Source organism: Carcharodon carcharias, chromosome 39, assembly GCF_017639515.1.
Source record: "Carcharodon carcharias isolate sCarCar2 chromosome 39, sCarCar2.pri, whole genome shotgun sequence".
NCBI lineage: Eukaryota > Metazoa > Chordata > Chondrichthyes > Lamniformes > Lamnidae > Carcharodon > Carcharodon carcharias.
The window spans coordinates 2,275,632-2,301,598 of NC_054505.1; the positions used below are offsets into that span (position 1 = coordinate 2,275,632).

The window sequence follows — 25,967 nt, forward strand, 5'->3', positions numbered from 1 at the left end:
CGTCTCCTGAAATGGAAGGACGAACAGTTGAAATGGAATTGGATAATTGCCTATGTGGAAAACAGAATACATGGATAGTGGGAAATGCAGGGAGTGGGCTTAGTTTTGCATATCCAAAAACCTGCTGGCTAACGTATAATGGGAAGAGCGGATTTCTATATAACGTACTGTACGATTATCTGTTTCGGGGGGACAAGGAAAGGTGCTGGCCTTCATTTAATCAATTCATCTTCTCTCTTTACAGTGGCTTGTGTGGTTCAGTGGACCGTGTCTCAGTGTAAGTATTGACATGTCTCCTTCAAATCGTCACCGTGAAAAATTAATTTCCATGCAGTTGAATCAATCATTTTGCTTTAATCGAATTGAATTTGACGGAGTGCTGCATTGACGGAGGTTGAAGTAGATACACGATGGATGTGCTCCATAATCTAGGCTGACACTGCCCCCTGGCGCCAATACTGATGGAGTGTTGCATTGCCGGATACACTAGCATAGACGATAGGCTTTCAGATCCATAATCCAGTCAGAAACCTCAACCACCGCGGTGCCAGCACTGAGAGAGTGCTGCACTGTAAGAGGTAAGTGCATATACTACAAATATGAGATCCATAATCTAGGCCATCACTCAATCCTTTGTCAGTAGAGAGGGAGTTCTGCACTGCTGGATGGGTACATATATATCCTCGGAATTGAGCTCAATAATCCAGGCCGACAATCCCCCTGGTGCCAGTACTGAGGGAGCGCTGTTCTTTGGCAGGTACTTGTTCATGTGCATCAGGGCTTGATCACTTTTATCCAGTCAGTAAACCGGTGCCAGTCCTGAAAGAACATAGCACTATTTCTGGTATACTTCAGAGGCGGTTTCCATCTGTTGACTTGTTATGAGCATCCCTCATATCTGGTTAATACTAATGGCACCCTGGACAGTATTTCGAAGACGCTCATGGGGCAGTACTCCATAGCGTCCTGCGGTTAATATTTATCCCGAATCCAATGACGCCATGAAGCTTTCATTATTTCAATGTTATTTTTGGAATCTTATTCTGCGAAAAGTTGCTGCATTTCAACAGTCGCCATATTTCCCTAACAGTTAAATGTTGGTAAAGCTGTTTGGGACGTGCTGGGTCGCTAAGAAGGGAGTTGATATACATTTTGTGTTATCCATTCCTTTGTAACCAAAACCAAACTCACCGTTTGTGGAATTTGAGTCCCAGATGTAAACACTTCCCTTCCACACAGATCAATGGACATTAAGTTAGTAACTTTCTCTTGTACATGACAATCCTCTGATCCACTACTCACCATATTTCTTTTTATTGTTCCATAATAGATTCACTATCAAAACCAGTGATAACACTTGATCAACGTACTGGGGTTTATGTATTAGGAGAGATGGTCACCATTACCTGCTCTGTGACTGGAGAAAATCGGAGTAAAACCTTCTACTTTTACAGATGGCACCAGGTGTTCTCCCACCCACAGATCATCACAAGGAAAAACGTTATAATATTTCATGCTACCGCTGTAAAAAATGGAGATCAATTCAGTTGCAAATATTATGTTACTGTCAAGGGTAGGAGGGTAGATTCCCTGGAGAGCCAGCATGTGATGGTGACTATAACAGGTGAGTGACAGGAAAGGTAAACTATTCCATGACTATAAAAAACACTGTATTTTTATAAACCCAAGTTCCAATGGTTGCAACAAAATGTAACGTTCAATGATCAGATGGAAGATCATAACTGAATGAACTTCGAATTCATTTCTCAAATGTTGACAGTTTCCCTGAATGAATAGGACATGAATGCAGCCGTGGTGCATCGTCTGTAATGGCAGGGGCTGAGTAGGGCAAAGGGGGGAAGGCAGAAGGAAGCTGTGATGGGAAATGTAAATGTTCTTTTAAAAGTGGAGTTGCATATGGAAAAAGCATTTTCTGTTATATTAACGTATAACTACAGGCCCATCATCGATGAAGGCAATAATGGAAACAATGAGAAATTATGCACTGAACAAAGAAATATAACATTAAGAAAAAAATATTGTACGTTTTTTTCATCCCTCTAAGTTTCTGGGTCTCAACCGCTAAATATATCCAGTAACACCAAAGGCAATCAAGGTTATTAGTGTTTATAATCAGCAGCAGAACGTTGCAGTTACTTCAGATAGTTGGTGTCCACGCACCATGCGTTAAGGTCTCAGTGCTCCTCCTGAATGGATTATATTGATTCTGAGAAGAAAGTGCCACAGATTGTCCTGTCCCGAACATTGACGTGTTCACAGCTATTCACACCTGCCCTATGCTTTATGATCCTCAGGGGATTTGACAGGGTGCATGTGGAGAAGACGCTTCCCCTACTAAAACAATTTAGACCTCGGGGTCCCGGTAAAATGTAAGTGGTCGCCCATTTAGATAGAGATGAGCAGCTGTTTTTCGCTCTAACAGAGGGTTGTGGGTCATTGGAACTCTGTTCCTCAAAAGCCGGTGGTTGCAGATTATTAGAATATTTTTAAGGCAAAACGGGATGGATTTTTCATGAATGAGGGGCTGAACGGCTTTCTGGGTTAGGCAGGAAATTGTGGTTGAGGTGACATCAGATCAGCCATGATATGGATGAATGGCGCAGCCGGTTGGCGGGGCCAAAAGTCCTAATCTTGCACCTAATTCGTATATTTAGATGTTCGTATGTTCAAATTTCGGCATCATGAATTAAACAGTTATTGTCAGATGTTTCCTGTCATTCTCCAAACTAAAGCTGGGACTTCCACACATGCTCTTGGATTATCTCTATTAGAGATCCTGCACTGAATTTGGTATCACACTCTCCTGAAAAAGAACGAATTTTGTCTCTGCTCCCACACCAAATATTTGATCTCCATGCATGAGGCCGGCATTTCCCTGGCGACAGTTCTGAATTAGCGCTGCCTTGCCGGAGAAAGACACCTTCTGTCCCGTGGTCCAGGCCATCACTCCCCACGATGCCAGCACTGATGTATCGCTGCGTTTTCGATGGGTGACATATATGCTCTTTCACTTGATTAACATAGTCCAGGGCAACATTCCCCTAGGTGCTAGTACTCAGAATTACCGAATCACACAATCACACAGTGCAGAAGAGTCCATTCGACACATCGAGTTAGAAAAAAACAAACCTACCTACACAATCCCATTTACCAGCACTTGGCCCATAGCCTTGAATGTTGGGACGAACCAGGTTCTCACCCAGGTGCTTTTAAAATGATATGAGGCAACCCGCCTCCACCACCCTCCCAGCCAGCGCATTCCAGGCCATCACGACCCTATGGGCAGTAAAGCTTTTCCTCACAACCACACTAAACCTCCTGCCCCCCACATTGAACTTCTGTCCCCTCGTGAATCACCCTTCATCAAACGGGGACGGTTGCTGCCCATCCACCCGGCCCATGCGGGTCATAATCTTGTACACCTCTTTTGGGTCGCCCCTCAGGCTTCTCTGCTACAGAGGAAGCAACCCAAGTCCGCTCAAGCTCTCTTCATAAATTAACTATTTCATCCCAGGAAACATCCTGGTAAATCTCCTCTGCACCCCCTCCTGTGCAGTGTCATCCTTACAATAATGTGATGACCAGAACTGCATACAATACTCCAGATGTGGCCTCACCAAAGCTCTATACAACTCCAACATGGCCTCCCGACTTTTGTAGTATATTTTTCGATTCTTAAAGGCAAGTGTCTCATATGCCTTTTTCAACATCCCCAAAATGGACATCTGCCTTCTGAGATCTTAGGAAACTAAAGCCAAGGCCCTTCTGTTCCTGAGAACTTTCTAGTTTCTTGCCGTTTATTGAATACTTTCTTGTCAAATTTCTCCTTCCAAAGCTCATGATCTCACACTCTTCAGGGTGAAGTTCCATCTGCCACTTATCTGCACATTTGACCATCCAGTTTAGATATTCCTGTAGTCCAAGACACTCAACCTCACTGGTAACCACTCGGCAAATCTTTGTGTCACCCCCCAAACACACTAATCCTGCCTGCACATAGTCATCTATGTCTTCTATATAAATGACGAATAATAGGGAAACAAGCACAGGTCTCTATGGTAAACCACTGGACACGGGCGGCCAGTAACTAAAGTAGACTTCTGTCATCACACTTTGTCTACTGCAGCTAAGCCAATTTTGAATCCACCTTATCAAATTATCATGTATCCAATGTGCCTTTGCCTTCTTTATAAATATCCTATGTGGGGACTTGTTAAAGGCTTTGTTGAAATACATATAAATTACATCAACTGCTGCACTACCCTCATCTGCACACTTGCTCACCTCCTCAAAAATTTCAATCAAATGTGTTAGGCATGACCTCCATCTGACAAAGCCATGCTGACTATCTCTGATCAATCCTTGCCTCTCCCAGTGGATATAGATTCTCTCCTTCAGAAATTTATCCAATAGTTTCCCTACCACTGACGTCAGGCTCACTGGCATATCTCAACAACTGTCGGAGATAGATGCATATGCTCTCGGACATTAGCTCAATAATCCAGGCCAACACTCCTCCTGGTGGCAGTTCTGAAGGAGAGCTGCTCAGTCGGAGATAGATGAATACATACTTGGATAGGAGCTCCATAATCCAGGCCAACACTCCCACAATGTAATTGCTGAGGGAGTGCTGCACTGCAGGAGGTAGATGTGCATATTTTTAAGTCTGTAGGACTTGATCTCCATAATTGAAACAACACAACAGTGTCAATTCTGCGCTGTGACTGGAGATGATCGTGGGAGAGCCTTCTATTTTGTTAAAGATGATGCACTGCAGTACTCCAGGAAAATTGGCTCAAATGTCAATATTGGAATATTCCCAGGTAATGCTGGAATTTCCATCGGCAGTCAGCATCCAAAACCTCGCAATAGCGAGCCTGTGGCCGTGGATACCACAGGAGATGGACAGTGAACTGAGATTCCTAATATGTCTTTACAACAGTCTAGGCATATTCAACAATTCAGATCCGTTTCAAAATGAAACGGTCAATGTTCAGGGAAAGCAGTTTCTGCTAAAACCATTGACTTTGTTTCTCAGGTCCTGCAATTTTCCCCGAAGGGAGGGGCTCTGAATTTACCAGCTATGCAGCAACTACCACTGCAGTGTCCAGATGATAAGGGGAGGAAATCAGGAGGAGAGTGTGAGGGGACCGTCAACAGTGGAAGGATTCTGTAGCTGGGGGTGGGGTTGTCCATTGCTCGGTGACGTCAACACGGTCTACCTCGTGATTTGGTTATTTTCCCTCTGACATCATACTGGGCCTGAGTATCCAACAACGACCACTGACGCTGCCATACAATCGGGAAACCACATCACAAAATCCAAATGCTGTGAGGCAAGATTTACTGTCCAATCCTATCATGGTTAGGCTTTCATACTCGACACTGATGCTGTCAACAGCTGCCTTTGTCATGGATTATCTTCATTGATGTCCTTACCTGGACTGCAGCACGCTTCACTAAATCAGTAGGTTGAATCATCAACTCCAAATCCGATTGAGCTCATAACACAGGATGCCTCACTCACACACAGTGCTAGTATTGAATGAGTGCTGCACTGCCTGAAGCAGATGTACACACCATAGGACTTGCACGCCACATTGCAGACCAACACTTCCCCAGTGCAAGTAGTGAGGCAGCGCTCCTCCAACAGAGGAAGGTCTCAGCACTCCAGGAATTGATCAACATAATCCAGGCCAACACTACCATCCACCCCCACACCGCCCCCGCCCACCCGGTGCCAGTACTTAGGGAGTGTTGCACTGTCGGAGGTAGATGAAAGCATGGAGAGCCATGAACATCAGCCTGATGTTGCCTGATACAGTGAGAGTGAAGTGGAAGAGTTGTAATATCAGAGGTAGCTTTTTTCAAATGAGGAAATGCAAAAAAAGCTTGGAGACCCCCTCTTATGTGTCTGCAAGTGGCCTCAATTGCCTTTACTTCACAAAGCATCAGTTGTATGTCCTGTTCGTTCTCTTCTGCCCCAATATCAATCCATGAGAGCACATCACTCAAAAAGTACACGTTTTCGGTCACTGTTTCATTACTGTTAACGTGCAAAGATAATCAACCTTCTTCCCTTATCAAACCATCACAAAGTTCAGCATTGGAACATTCACTGTGCCCGATACAAACCAAGGAAGGGCTAACATTGTAACGATAAAGCCTCTGTCAAGGGAATGGAGATAGATTCCCAGCTCAGTGAATTTGTGATGGCATTTTGGCCTGTTGACTTTGGGCAAATGGCGAGTGTTAATATGTCTACTCAATCACTCCTGGTAATTAGAAAAAGAACTCTTGTTTACAATTTTCTAACTCTCGGAAGGACATTGTGTTCATCTCTTACCTATACCCGATCCAACAGACTGACTGATTATTGCAAGTTTCACCATTAATCACAGAATAAGAAAATGCAACAGCACAGGCGGAGGGCTCTCGGCCCATCTTTACTGTGCAAGTTCATTGAAAAATCTATCAAATGTTACATTTGTTTACGAGATTAGGCAATAAATGGCAAGGCCAGAATGTAATTGCCTCTTCGTCGTTGCCCTTTAAGGTAAGTTATATTCAATCACAAGCATTTATTCAAACTTTCTGCCAAATTATGCATTAACAATGTGTATCCAGTTCCACTGAAAGTTTATCTTGAATCTGCTTTCACCTTTTTTCTGGTTGCTTAGACAAATGGACCACAGGACTCTCTAAAACTAGTTACGACTGTTTTTTCAGACATTTGCAAGGAGAGAACCACCTCAAAGCAGCTTGAGGTAGCACTCTCCCTAATTACAACCATACAGCTTATTAATAAATCACTGAATCACTAACTAGAACATTTTTCAGATTTTAATCTTGTCAGCATATAGGTTTACATTAAACAGGTACCTCTGGATTCAGGCACACACATCCCTCTTCACCCAGGCAGAGCCTTCACACTTTATATAGGCCGGGAACATCTGTACTTTCCTTATTCGTTGAAGAGCACATTTAACCTATGTTGCTTTCATCCTCCGTCTCCAGTCTGGCTCCCAAGGTCTTTCTGGTGATTGCAGGCCATAAGGGTGTGCAAAGTTCATCTGGTAACCTCTAAATATTAACGTGATTGATGGCACTGGCTGCCTGGAGATTTTAAGTAGTTCCCTTTCAATAATTTCTTACTGCATTCCCCCTAACGCACCTCCCATCCATAATTGTCGATCTGAAGGCGGTCATGAACCGCATCTTTAAAAAGCTGCAGTCAACCTGGTGCATGGAGGAACACAAGCACATGAAACACACGCCCATGCACACACGCGCCCACGCACACACGCACAAAAATGCACATTCACGCAGCCAAACACGCACATACACACTTTCATATGCACACATGCACACAAACACACACACACACCAACATGCACAAACAAAGACACATACAGCAACCTGCACAGAATTAACTATGCCACAAACTGCCTGATATTCCATTAAAATTTTGAAAAAGGATGAGTTTTTGAATTGCATTTTGAAATGTGTTAGTTATTTGTTAAGATTAACCAAACCCCATTTCACCCTTTATCGAATCCGATTCACTGATGTAAATCTTCTCCTTCGATATGCATCATTTGTCTTTGTGGTACCAAAGGTCACTGTACATTTCATTCGCGCAATTCAATTATAATTGCCTTGTCCATTGACTTTATTTCTCATTACAGAGCCGCTAGGAAAACCAGTGATAACCCTTGATCAATCGACAGGGGTTTATGTGGTAGGAGAGGAGGTCACCCTGATCTGCACTGTGTGGGGAGATGATCGAGAGAAAACCTTCAATTTTTCCAAAGCCGATGCATGGCAGCACCCCCGGCAACTTGATATGAATAGTGGAACATTCCCGGTTAGAGGCAGAAGTAACGAAGGGCGATACCAATGTCAATACAAAATTTCCATCAGAGGTCGGCATTTAACGTCCCCAAAGAGCGAGGCTTTAACGGTGACTATCACAGGTGAGTGACAGGGAACAGAGACTGTTAATACTTCTATTCACCGGGATTGGAATATTCATAAATTCAGATCCCTGCATCAAAATGAAACAGCCATGGTTTGGGCAGAGGAGTGTGTGCGAAAACCAATGACTTCATTTTGAGGGAAAGACACTTTCTCTGAAAGAATGGGTCCTGATTACATCTGCTGGCAATCAGCGACCACTGGAGTGTTGAAATGGGAAGGGGAGGCAAGCTGGAGGAGGTTGTGAGGGGGCAGTCAGCAGCTGCGTGCGTGCCCCAGTCGCTGAGGGAGAGGGTGTACATTGATGGATGATGTCACGGATGACCTCGGGATTGGGTTCTGCTTTTTTTCACATCAAACCTGGCCCGAGTGTCCAACCGTGACTATTGATGCGGACAAACAATAGACAAACCCCAACCTGAAACCCACACGTGTTGAAGTATGATGGGACGTCCACCCCTTGCATGGTTTGCTTTTCATTCTCCACGTTGATGCTGGCACTAGCTGCATTATCGGGTCTGTTTGAAAGCCCTATTGAAAGTAATCACCAGCACCTATGTTCCCTGGCACAGTTTCACTGAAATGGAAGAGTTGTAATGTAAGAAGTACAGTATTTCAGGTGAAACAATGAAAAATGCCAGGATTCCCGCCTTTCGGGTGTCTGCACATTGTCCCACTTGCCTTTACTTCACAGAACCTCAATCAGAAGTCCTACCCTTTCCCCTGTATCCCAATATGAATCCATCAGAACACACCACCAAAAATGTGCACATTATTCGGACCTTGTCTCATTTCTGTTTATGTGCAAAGATAATCAACCTTTGTCCTCATCAAATCGTCACAAAGGACAACGTTACAACATTCACTGTGTCTGATTTAAACCAATGAGGGGGCAGGGTTGTAGGTCAAGAGAAGAGAATTAGAATCGCAGCTCAGTGAATATGCGAAAGCCACGATAGAAAGTGAATGAGGGCGAACAGCGGATATTAATATATCTGTTCAATTACTCCTGGCAATTAAAAATAACCCTCGATTCACATTGCCTGACGCTCAGGGTGACATTGTTTTCATCTCTTGTCCAATCCGACTCCCTTGCACGTTACTGCTGGTGTCTCCATTAATTACAGAATCAGAAAATGCAACTGCACCGTCCGAGGCCATTCGGCCCATCCAACCTGGTGAAACTCCTGCAAAGAGACATCAACCTTTTGTTCATTTGTTCATGAGATGTGGCAATAAATGGGAAGGGCAGAATGTAATTGTCGCTTCCTACGTACCCTTTAGAATTTTACTTCTCTTCCTTCCCAAGGATTTATCCAGGATTTCAGAAAAATTATGCATTAGCAATACCTATCCAGTTCCGTTTGAAAGTTCATGTTGAATCTGTTGTCGTTTGAAATAATTCCCATGATAATTTCCCATTTGAAGATGCTGAGAATCAGCTCCTTGACCATTTGAAGCCCATCTGGTGCACGGAGGTGCACATGCACACACAACGCACACGCACGTGCACAGGAGCACACACGCACAAGCGCACATGCAGATGCATGCACAGGCATGCATTAGCTCACATGCACACGCACACACAGGCACAAACATGCAGACACACTTTCTCAAAAACGTCTCAAACAAACTCTCAAACTCACGCACACCCAGACACACACGGACAGAAACACAGAGTAACACAGTCAGAATTAGATATATCAGAAAGCGCCTGTGCTGTGTTGCATTATTGAAAAAGCACGAATTTCTGAAATGCACTCTGAAGTGTATTATTCATTTATTAAATTAAAGCATCACCGCAACTCAATCTTCATCGAATCTCATTCGCTGATGTAAACAGCTTCTTTTGGTATGGAAAAATTGACTTTTTTGTTACTAACAAATTCTATCTGTTATATACGTGCCATTCATTGAAAATTGCCATGCCCATTGTTATTTTATATCACAGAGCGGCTAGGAAAGCCACTGATAAGAGTTGATCAATCGACAGGGGTGCATGTAATAGGAGAGACGGTCACACTGACCTGCACTGTGACGGGTGGTGTTCAGGCGAAAAACTGCTATTTTTACAGAAATGATGCAGGGCTGCACTCTCGGCAAATTGACAAAAATGCCAATACTGGAATATTCTGGGTTACTGGTAAAAGTACCGAAGGGTGATACCAATGTCATATCGGAATGTCCATCAGAGGTCAACAACTAACATCCTCAAAGAACGTGTCTCTGACCGTGACTACCACAGTGACTGACAGGAAACAGAGATTGTTAAAATGCCTATTCCACAGGCTTGGCATATTCACAGTTTCGGATCCCTGCATCAGAATGAAACGGCCAGTTTCGGGGAGAGGTGAGCGTGCGAAAACTATTGACTTCATCGTTCAATTCCTGACACATTCACTTGAAGAATGGGCACTGAATGTATCCGCTGGGCATCAACTGCCACTTCAAGTGTTCAGTTGTGAAGGGAAGGAATGTATGTGGAGGGTGTGGAATAGGAAGTCAGCAGCTGAAGGATTATGACACTGGTGCAATATTCTGTCCATTGCTGCGTGACGTCAAGGTCATTGGTTTGTGCTCTTTCTGACATCATACTGGGCCCGAGTGTCCAAGCCCCGAGCATTGAGGTAGTCACACCATAGGGAAACCACATCCCAAATCCCATATTGCCTCGGGCAAGATATACTGTCCAATCCTTTCACTGTAAGGCATTCCTTTTCCTTTGAATTCATTCACGGGATGTGGGCTTCGCTGGGTGCAGCTCCAGTTATTGCCCATTCCCCGTTGCCCTTGAGAATGAGGTGGTGAAATGCTCTCTTGAACCCCTGCAGCCGGTGTGGTGTGCGTACACCCACCGTGCTTTTAGGAAGGGGATTTTGAGCCAGCGACAGTGAGGGTATTGAGATGAATTTCCAAGTCGGAATGTTGAGTGACTTCTAGGGCAACTTCTTGGTGGTGGTTTTTCCAATTATCTGCTGCTGGAAATGCCTGAACTCGAGTTGTACCATCTTCAATTACGAACTCATCACTTCTGTAGCACGCTACCTACCGTCAGAAGGTTGTGTGATCAATCCCCAATCCAGGTTGAGATCCACATCCAGGATGCCTGACACACATTGTGTCAGAACTGAAGGAATGCAGCTGTGTTGGTGGTATATCTAAATAGTCTAGGGCTTAAGCTCGAGAATCCAGGCCGGCACTCACTCAGTGCCAGTACTAAAAGAAAGCTACACTGTCAGACGTAGATTTATATGCTTTCCGATTTGTGCACCATAATCAAGGCTGAAGCTCACTCGGTGTCAGTCCTGAGGGACTCTGTGACCTCACCTAATTCTAATGGGACAATGAAAACGTCAGCCCTGTCAGCAATTTTGTGTTGTGTTAAAATAAGTAGCGGCATTTTCGTGAGTCATGTCAGTGGGAAATTCACATTGGTATCTATGGGCCAAAACACAACCTTAAAACAACATCAGTGAGGGAAAAATCACGTTGCATGTCTCATCAATAATTGATGTCCGTCCATCGGATCCTGCTCTTCGTGTACGACTCCTCGATTACCATAACGAATAAACTTCAGTCTACTATGTCAGCTGTGCAGCTGTTAGGGAAGGCCCAAGATTCTGATTGGCGTTTAGAAATGCATTTGCTTATCCTCCTTCCTTCGTCAATTCCTGATCTTTACATTTGTGAATTCTGAAACACTTGTAAATAAGTCGCCTCGGCACAGATCAATTAATGCGTCTACAACCAAATGCTATAAATGGAAAGTCTCCGAACCATTTCTAATTGTTCCTTCAATTCATTTTACCACAGATCCGTTAACAATCCCAGTGATATCTCTTGATCAAACCACAGGGGTGTATGCAGTAGGAGAGACGATCACCATGACCTGCACCGTGACTGGAGATAATCGCGAGAAAATGTTTTATTTTTATAAAGTATCTCAACGGCTGGACACGCGTCAAATCACCTCAAAGGCCAATATGTTAACATTCCCGAATACAAGTCTAAACCACGGCGGACAATATCAATGTAAATACAAAATTACCGTCCAGAGCAGGCAGTTTAGTTCCAAAAAGAGCGAGGCTGCAACCGTGACAATAGCAGGTGAGTGACAGCGAACAGAAATGTAAACATTTGCATTTATGGGGTTGGTATTCTCAAATAATCAATGTTACATTTTCTGTAACAATATGGATCCTTTCAAATATTTGGGAAGGGTGTCCATATAATCGGGGATCTCATCCCTCAGTTTTTACCGATGGGAATAATTTCATCAGTTTGTACATTGACTATGATTGCAGGGGCTGCGGTGGGCAGGAGGGGAAGGCAGTAGTGTGGTCTGAAGGGACAGTCAGCAGCTGAAGTGTTCTGTCACTGGGGGAAGCTGGCGTCCATTGGCGGGAGATTTACAGGTCTTAATTGGGATTGGATTAGGCCCGTTATGACATCAGAGATCTCTTCCACACCTCGGTGCTGAATGGTACCTTCATGCCCACGTATTGGCTTTATTTCCAAGCATTGATATCTTCGATGTGGTTCGACTTTCTCAACGTAAAAAAATGTCTACTTTGGTGGCAAGCTCGACCGATTTATAAAGCAATGGCGTCAAGATTCACTGCAGCTCGTGAGCTCCACAAATGCCGTCAGACAGTCCCCCCAGAAGCCAGGATTAAAGAAGTGATGCGTTGTCGGAGGTAGATCCACACATTCGAAGTATTAAACTTCATAATCCAGGTCGACACTCCCCCAGTGCCAGAACTAAGGGTGTGGTGCACTGTCGGAGGCCGATTTATATATCCTGGGATTTGAGTTCCATAATCCAAGCCTATTCAGTCAGTCATGGAAATTGAAAGAAACGTCTTTCATATTGTTTAACTGTCACAGAGAGGGACATTTTGCCCATCCCTTATCGATTCCTTAACCTCAACACTGACCCATTGCTGCAAGTTTCAGCATTAATCTCAGAATCAGAAAAGGCAACAACAGAGACTGAGACCGGTCGGCCCATCCAGACTTCGGTGGCGCTTTGAAAGAGCTATCAACTTTGTTTGCATTCATTGTTGAGGTGTTGTCGTAAATGGCAAAGGGAACATTTATTTCAGATACCTAGTTGCCCTTTAGCAGCTACGTTATGTACACACCCACGCATTTATCGTAATATTTCTCCCAAATTACACCTCAGTGATGTTTACCCAGTTCCCTTTGAAAGTTCCTGTTGCATCTGATTTCACCTCACTTCCAGAGATCTCATTCCAAATTCCAACAAACTGCTGCACTTACACAATTTTACTCATATCCCCACCAGTGTTTCAGTCTTCTACGTGCCCTCCTGTCTGAAGTTAATGTACTCTGCCTCTTTGACAAGGCTTGATTATCCTTTCAATTGGGTGACGCCAATAACTAGACACACCATTCCTAGTGAAGTCTAAATATTAAAATAACAGCAAAATACGGCGGATGCTGGAAATCTGAAATGAGAACATAAAATGCTGGAGGGCTGCCCATCTGTGGAGATAGAAACAGAGTTAACATTTAGCGCCTGTATGATTCTTCTTCAGAGTTGAAGAGGGTGAGGAGAAGTTCAAACAGGATAGAGGGGCTTGGATAAGTGGGTGCTCAGGAGAGGTTGACAAAGATGCCATTGGCACAAGTAAAATGGACGTTTAATGGTAGCGTTTCATACTGAAGAAGGTGGAAATAGTGGCAGAAAGGTAAAATAGCAGAATGTGCTAATGGCCGATCAAGTGTCAGCTCACTGAAAGCAAAACAGGTTAAAGATGGCCCTGTGGGGGAGAGGGCATAGGAAAATGGAAGAAAAATATCATGGTCTGAGTTTGTGGTACTCAGTGCGACGTCTAAAAGGCTGAAAGGAGCCCGGTTAAAACATGGTTACCTTACCTTTGTGCCATTAGCAACGCATTTTTATGCTTTAACACAACCATTACCATCACATTCTTTTGTGTGCACGAAATCCATTTCAAATTCTCCCTTCCCCAGACCCTCTATCTTGCTCCTCTGTTCCACCCCTTTCATTAGATAATATTGTTATTCTCTTTAACTCTTAAGAAGTCATACGGACTGGAAATTTACGCCGTCTTTCTCGATCAACAGATGCTGCCTCAGTCTTTGCAGCATTTGTGTTTTCATATGGATGCTTAGCAGTGCTTAATGAAATTTTAGCATCAGTTTTATTTTTTGAAACTCATTTTTTGACAGAAGCCTGTATAGATTTTTGAATCAATGGTCACTACCTCTTCGATTCCAATTCCAGAACTTCCCGAACCATTCATTTCCGTGGATTCTAGTGCTGTTGTTCTGCGTGGAGCTGTCACATTTAACTGTACAAACCCCGGGGACATTCCTGCCATCGCATTTTACCTACACAGGCAAGGTGATGCGACTCACTGTGATGTCATGTCTGCTGCTGCAGGGGTCAATTCTGCCACCTTCACCATCTGGAAAATCGATCGTTCTAAAATAGGAAATTATACGTGTCGGTATGAAGCGCTGATTACCGGAAGAAATCTATCCTCGGCTCTGAGTGACCCTGTACACATCACTGTGACTGGTGAGTGGGATTCACATTTAATGTGTCCATCCGACTGCAATACAAGGTGTTGCTGTTGTAATTCAACATGTGTCCTTTCCTCACTACACTAACTAACACACTTAACAATTCACACCGGCATGAAAATGAGAGCAGCCTGTCATCTTCTCCCATGTGCAGCATTGACGCAATGAAAATTACTCTTGCTCCCATTAGCCTGGATGAATGGAATAATTTCCTGGTAGGAAGTATGCGGTTAATATCCAATGCAGGACTTAAGGATACCACAACGCAAGTAATAAGTCGACAAATTGCAATTGAGCCTGCTGTTGCATCATTCCAACGGGGGTATTGCCACCCGCCACCCGTGCGTGACAACATCCATTCTGCCCCTCCCCTCCCCCCCCCCACCCCATCCTGCCCCCGCGCCTTCCGCCAGCCCCATTGCTGATTGGCTGTATTTCAAGCAGTGTTTTCGTGAGCGCCAATTAGACATGGGAGGGAAACGGGCTGGAATACAAAAGGCTGCGGCAGGTTGTCCAAACAATGGAAACCCTAAAGAAAAGCACTTCAAACTAGATCAGCAGCGTGGGACATGCTGCAACGTCTGATCTGGGAACAATCTTAATTTGTGATTTAATAGGTCCGTTCAAAATACTGATGGAACTTCATTAGTTAAAAAGGGAGAAGTTCCATACACTGGCGAGAGAGTTTCTAACCAGGGAACACAGGTAAAAGACAATTGCATTATTTTGCAAAGAATACGTTTTTTCTTTATATGCAACGATGTGGTATACTATTCTACAGTTTCCAATATGGAAATGGTAAATTATATTGGATTCATTTTACATTGTGATGAGGAAAGTGCGAATGGGGCCAGCAGAGCGGGGATAATCGACTTTTTCCTTCAAGTTCTCGGCACAGGCACAATGGGTTGATAGGCCCCCTCTTCTACGAGATAATTTTATGGCTCTCGATTTATCTTTCTCTTCTCACTCTGTTTTCTCTGGCATTCTAGTCCCAATTGTTGACATGCATTAAGTTGCAGATTGGTGTATTTGTTGTGGAAGCTGTTCATTAACACTGTCCTGCTCTCCCTCTTTACCTCATTCAGAACAGGAACATGTTCCCATGGCTGTTTGTATCGGTTTTGCTATGGGAGTCATTCTCCTCCTTGCTCTGTTGGGTGTCTGCCTCTGGAGAAAAGGTACGTCAGACTATGTGTAACAGCGGGTTTTTTTCAGATGAAATAGACAAAGGTAACAGTCGACTCATGGTGGCCAATATGATCCAATTCCCAAAACCACCCAAACCACTAACCTCCAAAATAAAATGTAGGGTGAACCTGGTAGGAAGGTGGAACAGCAAATCGCAAAGGCCTTGTTAGAAATTAACCTGGGGCGGAATGGCAAGCCCAGGAAGGTCACATCGACCACCCAGCTGAGAGTCCGCCCAATCTCCAGAGGCATTGATTTCACAAGAGCTGAACAGATGTTTGGATCATGATGCGGGCCTCAGTCATACCGCTGCATTTGGGCCACCATCCAGGCACATGATCGGGTTAGAATTCTCCCATGGCTGGGGACAGAATGAGCGGAATTGGGTCGGAAAATAAAACAAATTCAAATGTTCACCACAACACACTTGAGATTAAGTAGAATGGGGGAAGAGCTCAGGGCGTTGATTTTGTACAGGTTGTTCAGAGAGTACAAGTTATGGAAATAAAAATAAAAATACCTGTACATTTCAGCACATCTGCAGAGAGGAACACAGTTAAGGTTTCGAGTCCGAATGACTCTTCAACAGATCTAAGGAAAAATAGAAGTGAGATGAAATATAAGATGGCTTTAGGTTGGGGTGGGGGGCATGATTGGTAGGACATGGAAAGCTGGATAGAGGGCCAGCGGTATGTAAAGAGAGCCAAAAGATGTCATTGACAATAGGAAAAACAAATGTTGACATTGGTGATGTTAGCTAAGAAATGTGCAAATGGTGACATTAAGGGTAGAAAGCAGAAAGACCAAGGTGCAGATAGCCAAAGTGGAGGTAGGGTAGGGTGAAGGGATCGAAATAGCCTAAAAGGTAGAGATAAAACAAAGGATGCAAATAGATTTAAAAATAATGAAAATAGGTTGGAAAAGAAAAATCTATATAAGTTATTTGAAAAAAGGGTTATCGGAAATTGAGTGGGGATGAAGGAGAGAGTACATGATCTGAAGTTGTTGAACTCGATATTCAGTGCAGAAGGATGTAAAGTGCCTAGTCGGAAGATGAGGTGCTGTTCCTCCAGTTTGCATTGGGCTTTACTTGAAGAATGCAGCAGGCCAAGGATGGACATCTGGGCATGAGATCAGGGTGGAGTGTTGCAATGGCAAGCGACAGGGAGGGCTGGGTCATGCTTGCAGACAGACCGAAGGTTTTCTGCAAAGTGGTCACCCAGTCTGCCTTGGTCTCTCCAATGTAGAGGAAACCTCATTGGGAGCTGCGAATGCTTTAGAATAAATTCAGTTAATTGCAAGTGAAATGATACTTCATTACAAAGTAATGCATGGGATCAGCTACATGGCAGGAAATGAGGGTTAGTCAATTGGAGTTGCTTTACTGTAAAGCAAATTGGGTCAGATATAAGAAAATTCTTCTAGAGTAATCAGGCTAAGAATAGACAACTGTTCCTATTCTGGAGTCGAACGTCTTCGAATCATTGACAAAACATCTGGACGTTGCAATGGGATTGGGGCACTGTGCACACCTTGTGGGGGATGTGTGAAGGCTCTTTGAACTGCCTACCTTATCTGGAAGTCTCTGGCCTTTGAATGTCAGCGAAAACCCATTTCCCCATGTGACACTTCACTCCACTCTGCCTCCTAACCCGCTGCCACTCGCCCCTTCGGTAACCCTCCCGAAATTAATTGCGATTTGCACCACCACAGTGCAGTTTGGGAGGGAGTTCCAGGATTTTGACACAGTGACAGTGTAGAACGGCAGATAAATTTCCAAGCCAGGATGGTGAGAGGTTTGAGGCGAACTCACAGGTCATCGTATTCCAATGTGTCTGCTGTCCATGTCCCTCCAAACGGCCGTGGTTTTGCATTTGGAAGAGGCTGTCAAGGGAGTCCTGGTGAACTCCCACAGTGCATCTTGTAGAAGGCGCACACTGCGTCTGATGTGCGTCAATCTTGGAGTGAGTGACAGTTTGTGGATGGTACCATTCAAGCGGGGCTACTTTTTCTTGGATGGTATAGAACTTTTTTCAGTGTGTTGGAGCTGCACCCATACAGGCAAGTGGGGACTATTGAATCACACTCCTCACTTGGAGCGCTGTAAATGTTGGAGGGCTTTGAGGAGTAAGGAGGTGAGGTATTCGCTGCCGGATTCCTAGCCTCTGACCTGCACTTCTAGACATAGTATTTAGGTGGCTGGTCTAGCTCAGTTTCGAGTCAATGTTAACAACCAGGATGTTGATAGTAGGGTGATTGAGCACTGGTAATGCCATTCTGTCGTTTAACATTTTCCACATCATTATCAACACCCCATATCAAAATGACACTCTTGAGAAATATGGGGTAAAGTTCCCCCTTTGTAATGACCACAAGCTGCACCTTCCATGGGTACCTCAGCTGGAACCACACGCTGGTTCGGATTAACATACATGGTTACACTTTGAACTAATGCATGTTACAGATTAAAATTCGCTGACTCCTTTTCCTCAATACATTGTTGTGGTGCTCATCTCTCAAGGTCGCAAACATGCATGTTTCACACCTGACAAATATTTTCTTTCCATTTAATTAATGTTTTTTTAGTTATTTCCTCATGAGTTTGGGGCATCGCTCACAAAACCAGCATTTATTGACAATCAATCATTGCCTTTACTGAATTTCAGGTGGAATGTAACTACCCAGAGCATTACTGTGGGCTCTGCGGTTGCATCTCGGCTAGGCCGGGCAGCAGGTTGAATTCTCGAAAGAGCATTCTTGAACAAGATGCTTCATTGATGGTAGGCCCATGGTCACCATGACTAATTCTAACTTGGCTTTTAATCTAATTGTGTTTCATTAACTGAATTTAAAGTACCCAGCTCCCTGGGTGGGATACTAACTCATGGTTACGAAGCCTTAGTCCAGGATTCTTAATTAGGAGCCCAGTCAAAAAAACATTATGTCAACATTCACATTTCATTGGGCAATGGGATGTCAAAGGCATCCACTGCTCTTTGATTTGTTTCTCAAGCTCCTATTCTGTTATCGAATTCTAATCCTTATGTTTCCTTCTCAGGGAGGATGCAAAACAATAGGGAAACCAGGTGAGGCCATTAAGCGGTGCATTTCAATGACATGAGACCAACATAATGATCAGAAGCCCGTGTTCAGACAATTTGTGTTCTGTATAAGTTTTATGTCTTTTTAATTTGAGGATCGCGGTCTGCAACTCAGAACCACACTCACATTCTCATTAGAAAGAAGGGTAGGTGTAAATACAGGCTAATAAACAGATGCTCACGTGAAAACGCAATATCATATGAAGTGACACGTGACAGTAGGCACACAGAGAAACTTACAAGCTCACTCCTTCTCTTGCATAAGCACTCGATTTCTTTCATAATTTTCACGCTCCCTCTCGCTCTGTGCGCTTAATTTATATAACACACTCATTTAAAGTATGCAACGCACTGCTTGTCGACGCCGCGGATTGAAACCGGGACTTCATACATCTGAAACATATCCTCTCCCACTCAACCAAATTACTCACTGCAGCGCTTTGACTGACTGTCCTGCTGATGTTTATGCAGAGGTGGAGAAATGAGTTGACCTTTGGAGATGCTTCTGCGACTGAGTCACTGCTTGCGAACCAGCTCCATTTTTCCTCTCATGGTGGCGATAGCCTGTGGAATCACTCTGGACAGAGAGCAGTGAAATTTGAATATGCTCAAGTCTGGGTTAGAGAGTGTGTGCTGTTCAGAGACAATGATATAGAGAGTTATGTAGGAGCGGGAGGAGCGGTGGGGCAGGAAGGAAAATAGAATTGAGATAACAATCAGATCAGCCATTACGCATGGGGCAGCAGGTTCCAGGGCCGAATGGGCTGCTCTTCCTATTAATCCGCCCCCCCCCCCGGGTAATTAGGGAACTGAATTAGGAACAGGAGTGGGTCACTCTGCCCGTCGAGCCTGCTACGCCATTCAATACGATAACGGATGATCTTTTTGTAACCTCTGCCCCACATTCCCGCCCACCCCGGACAACCTATCACCGCTCCCCACCCGCCTTGTTGAACCGGTGACATTCAATCTCAGCCTATAAAAACATTCAAATGCTCTGCATCCCCTGCCTTTTCTGGCTGCTGCTTGTGTGGCCTTACTCAAGTGATATCTCACCGTGCGTGGGCGGCCCCTCCCGTTCTGCGTGCACGTGCTCTTTCACGATGCATGCGCGTGCTCTCTTGCCCTGCGAGTGCGGCCTCCCTCAGGCTGCGGGCGCGTGCTCTTTCACTATGCGTGCCGAGTGCTTCTCATGGTGCAGGCGCGGCCTCTCTTTCAACCATGTGCTTGTGTCATTCCCTTCAAAACTTCTGCTGCAATTCTCTGTATTCAGTCTGGGTTTGAAACAGCTTAAGGGAAACATGTTCCTGGTCATGCAAACAGGAAAGCTTTTGCAAAGGAAATCGCCCTTGCAGTCATTTCAAACTCTGGCTCAAGTTCTCAACGACTCGGGTCTCATCAGATAATATGACTAACTGGCCATTTCTGTTATTTAAAGAAATGTGGTGCCCTCTGGAGACCAAAACAGAGAAGGTATTACATGTGAGTTCACTTCTAAATTCCCATGGTCAGAATTGTCATTTGTTTTCAGAGATTTGTCAACATTTCATCAATAATAATCAGCAAAAAATTATTACGAAATTGTGGAAAATTTGAAAATTAAAGTTTTAAAGTTGTAGATTAGCAAATGTATCAGGGATTGCAGTTGCACAAATTGCTAAATGAAGCAATGAAAGTTACCATCCCTTTCAAACTCCAAGTAGGTGATTTCAAAACTGGTAGAACTGAAATGCCAAAACGATAAGCGAAAAGTCTGTCAAACCTTCGCTCCACGAATTAGTATTGGAGACAATGCTGCTCAGTGTAGGATAAAAACACATGTACAGAGAATCTTGAGTGGGTTTAAATAATTTACAGGGATGATCGATGAAGGTCTAACTTTCAGCAGGGTGTTAGTATTACTGGGCATTGTTCCTTATGAAAATGGGAGAACGAGAAATTTTCTAAATGCATTCTTTGACACATAGAATAATGTTTCTGGTAGTGGAGAGAGCAAAACAAAAGGTCATGAATATGTTTTCCCCCTAGTAACAAATAGTTTATTCTGAAGTTCTAATTTGGAATAAAAAAAATAACAAAAGCTTGCATTTACAGAACAATATACACAACAAATGGGCGCCTTCAAAGCATTTTGCAAGTATTAAGGACCTCATTTTCCCAACAGAGTTAACATCAGAATCATTGGACTTTATTTACAGGCTGCAGCATCAGTTACATCCTTTCATCAAGCTCCACAACTAGAAGGTCCCCAGCGCTTACAGTTGATTCGTTCAAACTGTCATGTGTTCCTTCTCAACACAATGGACTGGAAAGCTGCAGTCAACACATTCCGTGACGCTACAATTACGACAGCAATCAGCTTACTGATGTTATAAATTTCTGCTGTGTCCGAACCGGGCGCCATTAGGTGGAAATCAAACTCCCTCAAACAGCAATATATAAATGATCAGATATTTTGCTTTATTGATGTCGAGTTTTAGGTAAAATATGCCCTGGGTACCTAGGAATAATTCCCCAAAATATCAACGAAACACCTGCTGGGGAAGATTTCCATCCACCAACCAGCAGATGGAGACTTTCTTTGTAGTCCCATCCATCAGTGCAGCGCCCCCTCAGTACTGCACTGGAATGCCGGCTTTGTTTTCTCTTCCGGAAGCCCGGGAGTGGGGCTCAAACTCCGAATGTTTACCCAGAAGTGCTGGGATGGTGGAACACACCACCCCTTCGAGTGGACAGTCCGAGTAACTTAAAAGCTTTAAAGAGGAGGCTGGGTGAAGTATGAGGCATAAGTGAGGGTTATATTGACTGAACAACTTCAAACATAGAAGCTTAGAAAATCGGTGCAGAAGCAGGCCATTCGGTCCATAGAGCCTGCTCCACCATCCAATATGACCAAGACTGAACATTTATCTCAATACCCCCACCATCACACCATACTGCCGCATTCTCCCCATACCCCTTGATGCTTTTAGTCTATAAAACTATTTTCTGCCTAAATATATTAAGTGAGTTGGCGTCCACAGCCACAAGAATTCGAATGTTCCACCTCAGTCTAAGTGAAGAGGTTTCTCCTCATCTCAGCCCTAAATGTTATACCCCTTATTGTGACACAATGACCCTTTGTAACACCAATATTTCATTGTTACGTTGGTAACCATAACGTGCCGGAGATTGTAAATCTGGCCCCCATTCCCGGGGAAAAACCTGTCAACCCATTTCCTGGATTGGAGAAGAAAATGGGAATGAAACAGTAATTTTGGAATTGTATTCGCTCCCTCATGAGCAGGCAAATACTACATTATGCTGGTTAAAGATTAGTTGTTCCTAATTCTTGGCAACGAGCGTAACTTAATGAAGCATCCTCGAGAAAACAGATTGTAACATTGACATCAAACTCTTCACTGAAAGGGTGAAAGGGACGAATATTGTCAGCACTTACTCATCAATATGTTGTTTTTCATATGCTGTTGTTTTATTTAGACGCTGACATTATCCTAAAAACAAAGCCGAAGAGAGATGTAAGTTGCAAATTGTGGTGTGTGTGGGTGAGGGACTATGCGGGTGAATGGGAGTGTGGGTAAAGTGCTGTGTGGGTGAGGGGGTGTATAGATGAGGAGCTGTGCGGTTGAGAGGGTGTGTGGGTGTGGGGCTGTGCGTGGGAGGGGATGTTTGGGTGTGGAGGTTGTGCGGGTGAGGGTGTGTGGGTGAGAGTGTTTGTGGGTGAAGTTGTGTGCGGGTGAAGTTGTGTGTGGTTGAGGTTTTGTGCAAGTGAGTAGTTGTGCATGGGAGAGTGCGTACATGTAAGGGGTCTGTGTGGGTGAGGGGCAGTATGGGAGAGGGTCTTTGCGGATGTGGGGCTGTGCGGGTGAGGGGCTGTGTTGGTGAGGGTCTGTGTGGGTGATGCGCTGCGCGAGTGAGGAGGCTGTGCAATTGAGATGTCTGTGCAAGTGAGGGGGTGTGCGGGTGAGAGGATGCGCGGGTGAGGGGCTCTGCGAGTTAGGATCTGCGGCTGAGGGTCTCTGCAGGTCGGGTGCTCTGCGGATGATCCTGGACCCATGTGGGTGGAGGCGGTGATGGCGTGCGTGGTTGACTGTGTTTGTGAGGGCACAAGTTTAATATCCTCGGATGCTTTCATTTATGTTGCTGATTCCTACTTCTGGAAGAATGTCATCAATATATTCCAGCATTCACCCACTGAGTTATTTTTTCTGCTCTTTAATATGATTATCATCTTGTCTGTTAATGCATAGTTATTCCATCAAATGCATTTGCAATCACGTTTTAACTGTGTTTAAAATTTCCACCAAATTGTATGCGGGGAAGTCAATGCAACTGATCAATGTTTGTCTCAGAGAATTGTGCAGCCGGCCTCCAAAAGGAGACGGGTCTTTGAAATTGAAGTGATGATTTTATCCCTCTGCAGGCCATGAAGCGAATTGAATGTTTAGTTGGTGTTTTTGCAACAGCACATCTTAAATCAACCCCCATATAATCAGATATAGGCACTTTAAAGCAGTTTGTTATTCATTTGTGGTTTACTTGCGGAATGCAAGAAACGTCATTATCGAAGAAAGTAATATTTCGATTCCCTATGCTGAGCAAGCATGAAATGCCAATGTCCCACATCAGACATTCTTGTACCCAAACCTGAGTGCTGAATTGCCCCCGATCTCGGATGCTTTGTTGATGAGCGTGGGATAATTTGTCTCGGGCAAAAATTATAGCTGCACGGGGCATTGGTCAGAGCAGGTGTGTACATCTCTGTTCTCCATACTTCAAGAGGGATATACTTGCATTGAAAGCAGTTCAGAGAAGGTTCACTGTGCAAGTCCCTGCAATGGACGGTTGCCTGATGAGGAAAGATGATCATTTACACATTTGGGTTCAGACCAATGAGAAGTGGTCATATTGAAACATCGAAGATACTAGGAGGTGGAGTGGGGTGGTGACATGATATATACTCAAACGATTCCTCCGCTCCTGTGGGAATCTTGATCTGGAGGTGGGCGCAAAGAGTAAAAAAAAATGTCTCCATTGAAAGTGGAAATGACATCAACTTCTTCTCTCAGACAATCGTTTGCCTGTGGAAATACCTCGCCTAGACAGCAGTGGTGGCTGTGACATTGAATATATGAAGTCTGCATTATACGGGATTTTGGCTGGCAAGGAAGTGAAGGCTTTTGGGGCAGGGATGGGGTGCGGGAGGGAAGAGCTTGTAGTTAATGACACAGTCAGATCAGTCATGGACTTGTCGAAAGGTGGGGCAAGGCGAGGGGCCGAATGGTTTACTCCTGATTCTATTACTTGCTTTGGTATTTTCTTCTGGTAATAGGGATTCAGCCGGCCAATGGACATCCCACATGATTCTTTTCCCATTGAAGTCAATGGAAGATTGGCGGATAATCACTTCTTGTCTGCATTCAGTTCGAAAATTCATCCCTTTCATGGAATCTCCTTTTTCCCTGCCTTTGCTGGCGAGTCCCTTCTTGTTAGTGCGAGAAAAAGCATCCCTCTCTGCAAATGGCTTGACTTGCCAAAGTAACCATGAGCAGGCAGTCAATGCCATTTAGTATTGAGTTCTGCTCCCCATTAACAAGTGTTCAAAGGACCAAGCCCGCCTTTGAATGTTTGCCTCTGCCTGTCACACTTCACCTGCCGATAGTATTTCCTGAATTTTAAACAGATTTTTAGACCATTGCTTCAATTTCTGACCAGTTGTGCCATTTCTTTCAGTGTCAGCATCTGCGAGACACCAGCCAAGCCCAGAGTGAGGAGAGCACCCTCTATGCAGAGGTGAAGCTGTAGAACAATTCCAGGACTCCCAGTCCCTCAGGGAGAAGTCCAGTTCCGATCATCCTAATGACCATGAGCATGCCTCCCATTTCACTATGATGCAGGGAAACTATTTATTTACGATAACTTTTCTGAGGGCTGGAAGGTACTTGCGAAGTTCTGCTTCACTCCTGTTGATGAGGTGACATCGTGTGCCAGCTGATCTAATATCTTGGAACATAGGAAATAGGAGGAGGCCATTCAGCCCATCTAGCTTGCTGTTGGTGAATTACATCATGGCTGTTCTGTATCTATTCATTTTATTGTCTTTTCGCCATAATCTTCTTGTGCACTGACATAACAAGAAATGAGTTCTCAATTTCTAATTAGCACTTGCTGATAAAATTCTTTAACTACCTCGCTCTCTTTTGATATCTATGTATTTTTCTGCCTGGGGTCTCCGACCAGAGCAAACGGTTTGTCCGTCTCTGCTTTATGACATTTTTTTAACATTGCAAATGCCAGAACCTGATGACACATCAATAAACGATTCTCCAAAGAATATGATCCGAGTCTATGCTCATAATTTATTACACTGAGCGTGTTATCAACTGTGGTACACCCGCTTCAGGAAACATTCACCATCCTGAAGCGCCGGGACCAAAACTGAAAATAGTTACTCCAAGTGGGATCTTATTGTGTATCTGTGTAGCTGATGCTTAACGTTGTGTTCTCAACATCTTTGAGAGAATTTGGACTGTGCCGCTCATCCCGCACCACTCAGGCAGAAAATGCGAACTTTCCACCCATTGCTCCACACCCCTCCAACTGCGCCTCCTGTTAGAGGATGTGAACTCTCTGCTAATCAGGAGAATGGAGGGCAGGGAAGGTTTGATGCTCAATGCAGCGAAGGTTTGAGGCACCCAAAATATGCTAGTTTAGTAGAAACGGAGCTTGTGGTATAACAAAGCTGGTTATAAGCCCTGCACATTAAAGAATGCAACAAGCATAGTTTATGGAACCTATAATGGATGAGGGAGATGAATGGGCATCATTGTTCCTCTTTTCCTTCTACATTCTGACACCCTCCACCACCTCCCCGCCACCACCACCAAACCCCACCCCCCCCCCCCCACCCACCCCCCCCCCACCCCCCCCCCCCACCCCAATCCTCAATCTCCACTACAAAGTGATTATTTCTCTGATGAACTTGGTAGAAAAGGAGGCAGATTTGAATCTCTGTCCCTGGGCCGGAAGATCCACCTGAGCCAGGTGCCAGAAGGAAGAAGCGGGGACACGAGTCAAGTGATGCTTATCAAATGGGACTGA

At 44.3% G+C, this 25,967-nt stretch overlaps 1 protein-coding gene across 4 annotated transcripts in view; it reads left to right on the plus strand.

The window, feature by feature from the left end:
* LOC121273109 (Fc receptor-like protein 5) overlaps nucleotides 1-25,448 on the plus strand; it is a 58,616-nt gene extending 33,168 nt beyond the window's left edge. For 2 of the 4 annotated variants that reach the window (XM_041180082.1, XM_041180081.1), the window contains exons 2-11: nucleotides 245-277; nucleotides 1,331-1,624; nucleotides 7,710-7,997; nucleotides 11,812-12,105; nucleotides 14,273-14,569; nucleotides 15,663-15,755; nucleotides 18,824-18,851; nucleotides 20,305-20,348; nucleotides 22,347-22,384; nucleotides 24,600-25,448. In XM_041180082.1, the coding sequence (XP_041036016.1) occupies nucleotides 245-277; nucleotides 1,331-1,624; nucleotides 7,710-7,997; nucleotides 11,812-12,105; nucleotides 14,273-14,569; nucleotides 15,663-15,755; nucleotides 18,824-18,851; nucleotides 20,305-20,348; nucleotides 22,347-22,384; nucleotides 24,600-24,671 (1,481 nt within the window). In that variant the 3' untranslated portion in view covers nucleotides 24,672-25,448. The remainder of the gene's footprint in view (nucleotides 1-244; nucleotides 278-1,330; nucleotides 1,625-7,709; nucleotides 7,998-11,811; nucleotides 12,106-14,272; nucleotides 14,570-15,662; nucleotides 15,756-18,823; nucleotides 18,852-20,304; nucleotides 20,349-22,346; nucleotides 22,385-24,599) is intronic. The other 2 variants (XM_041180084.1, XM_041180083.1) reach the window with 2 other exon arrangements.
* Nucleotides 25,449-25,967: the final 519 nt, after the last annotated feature.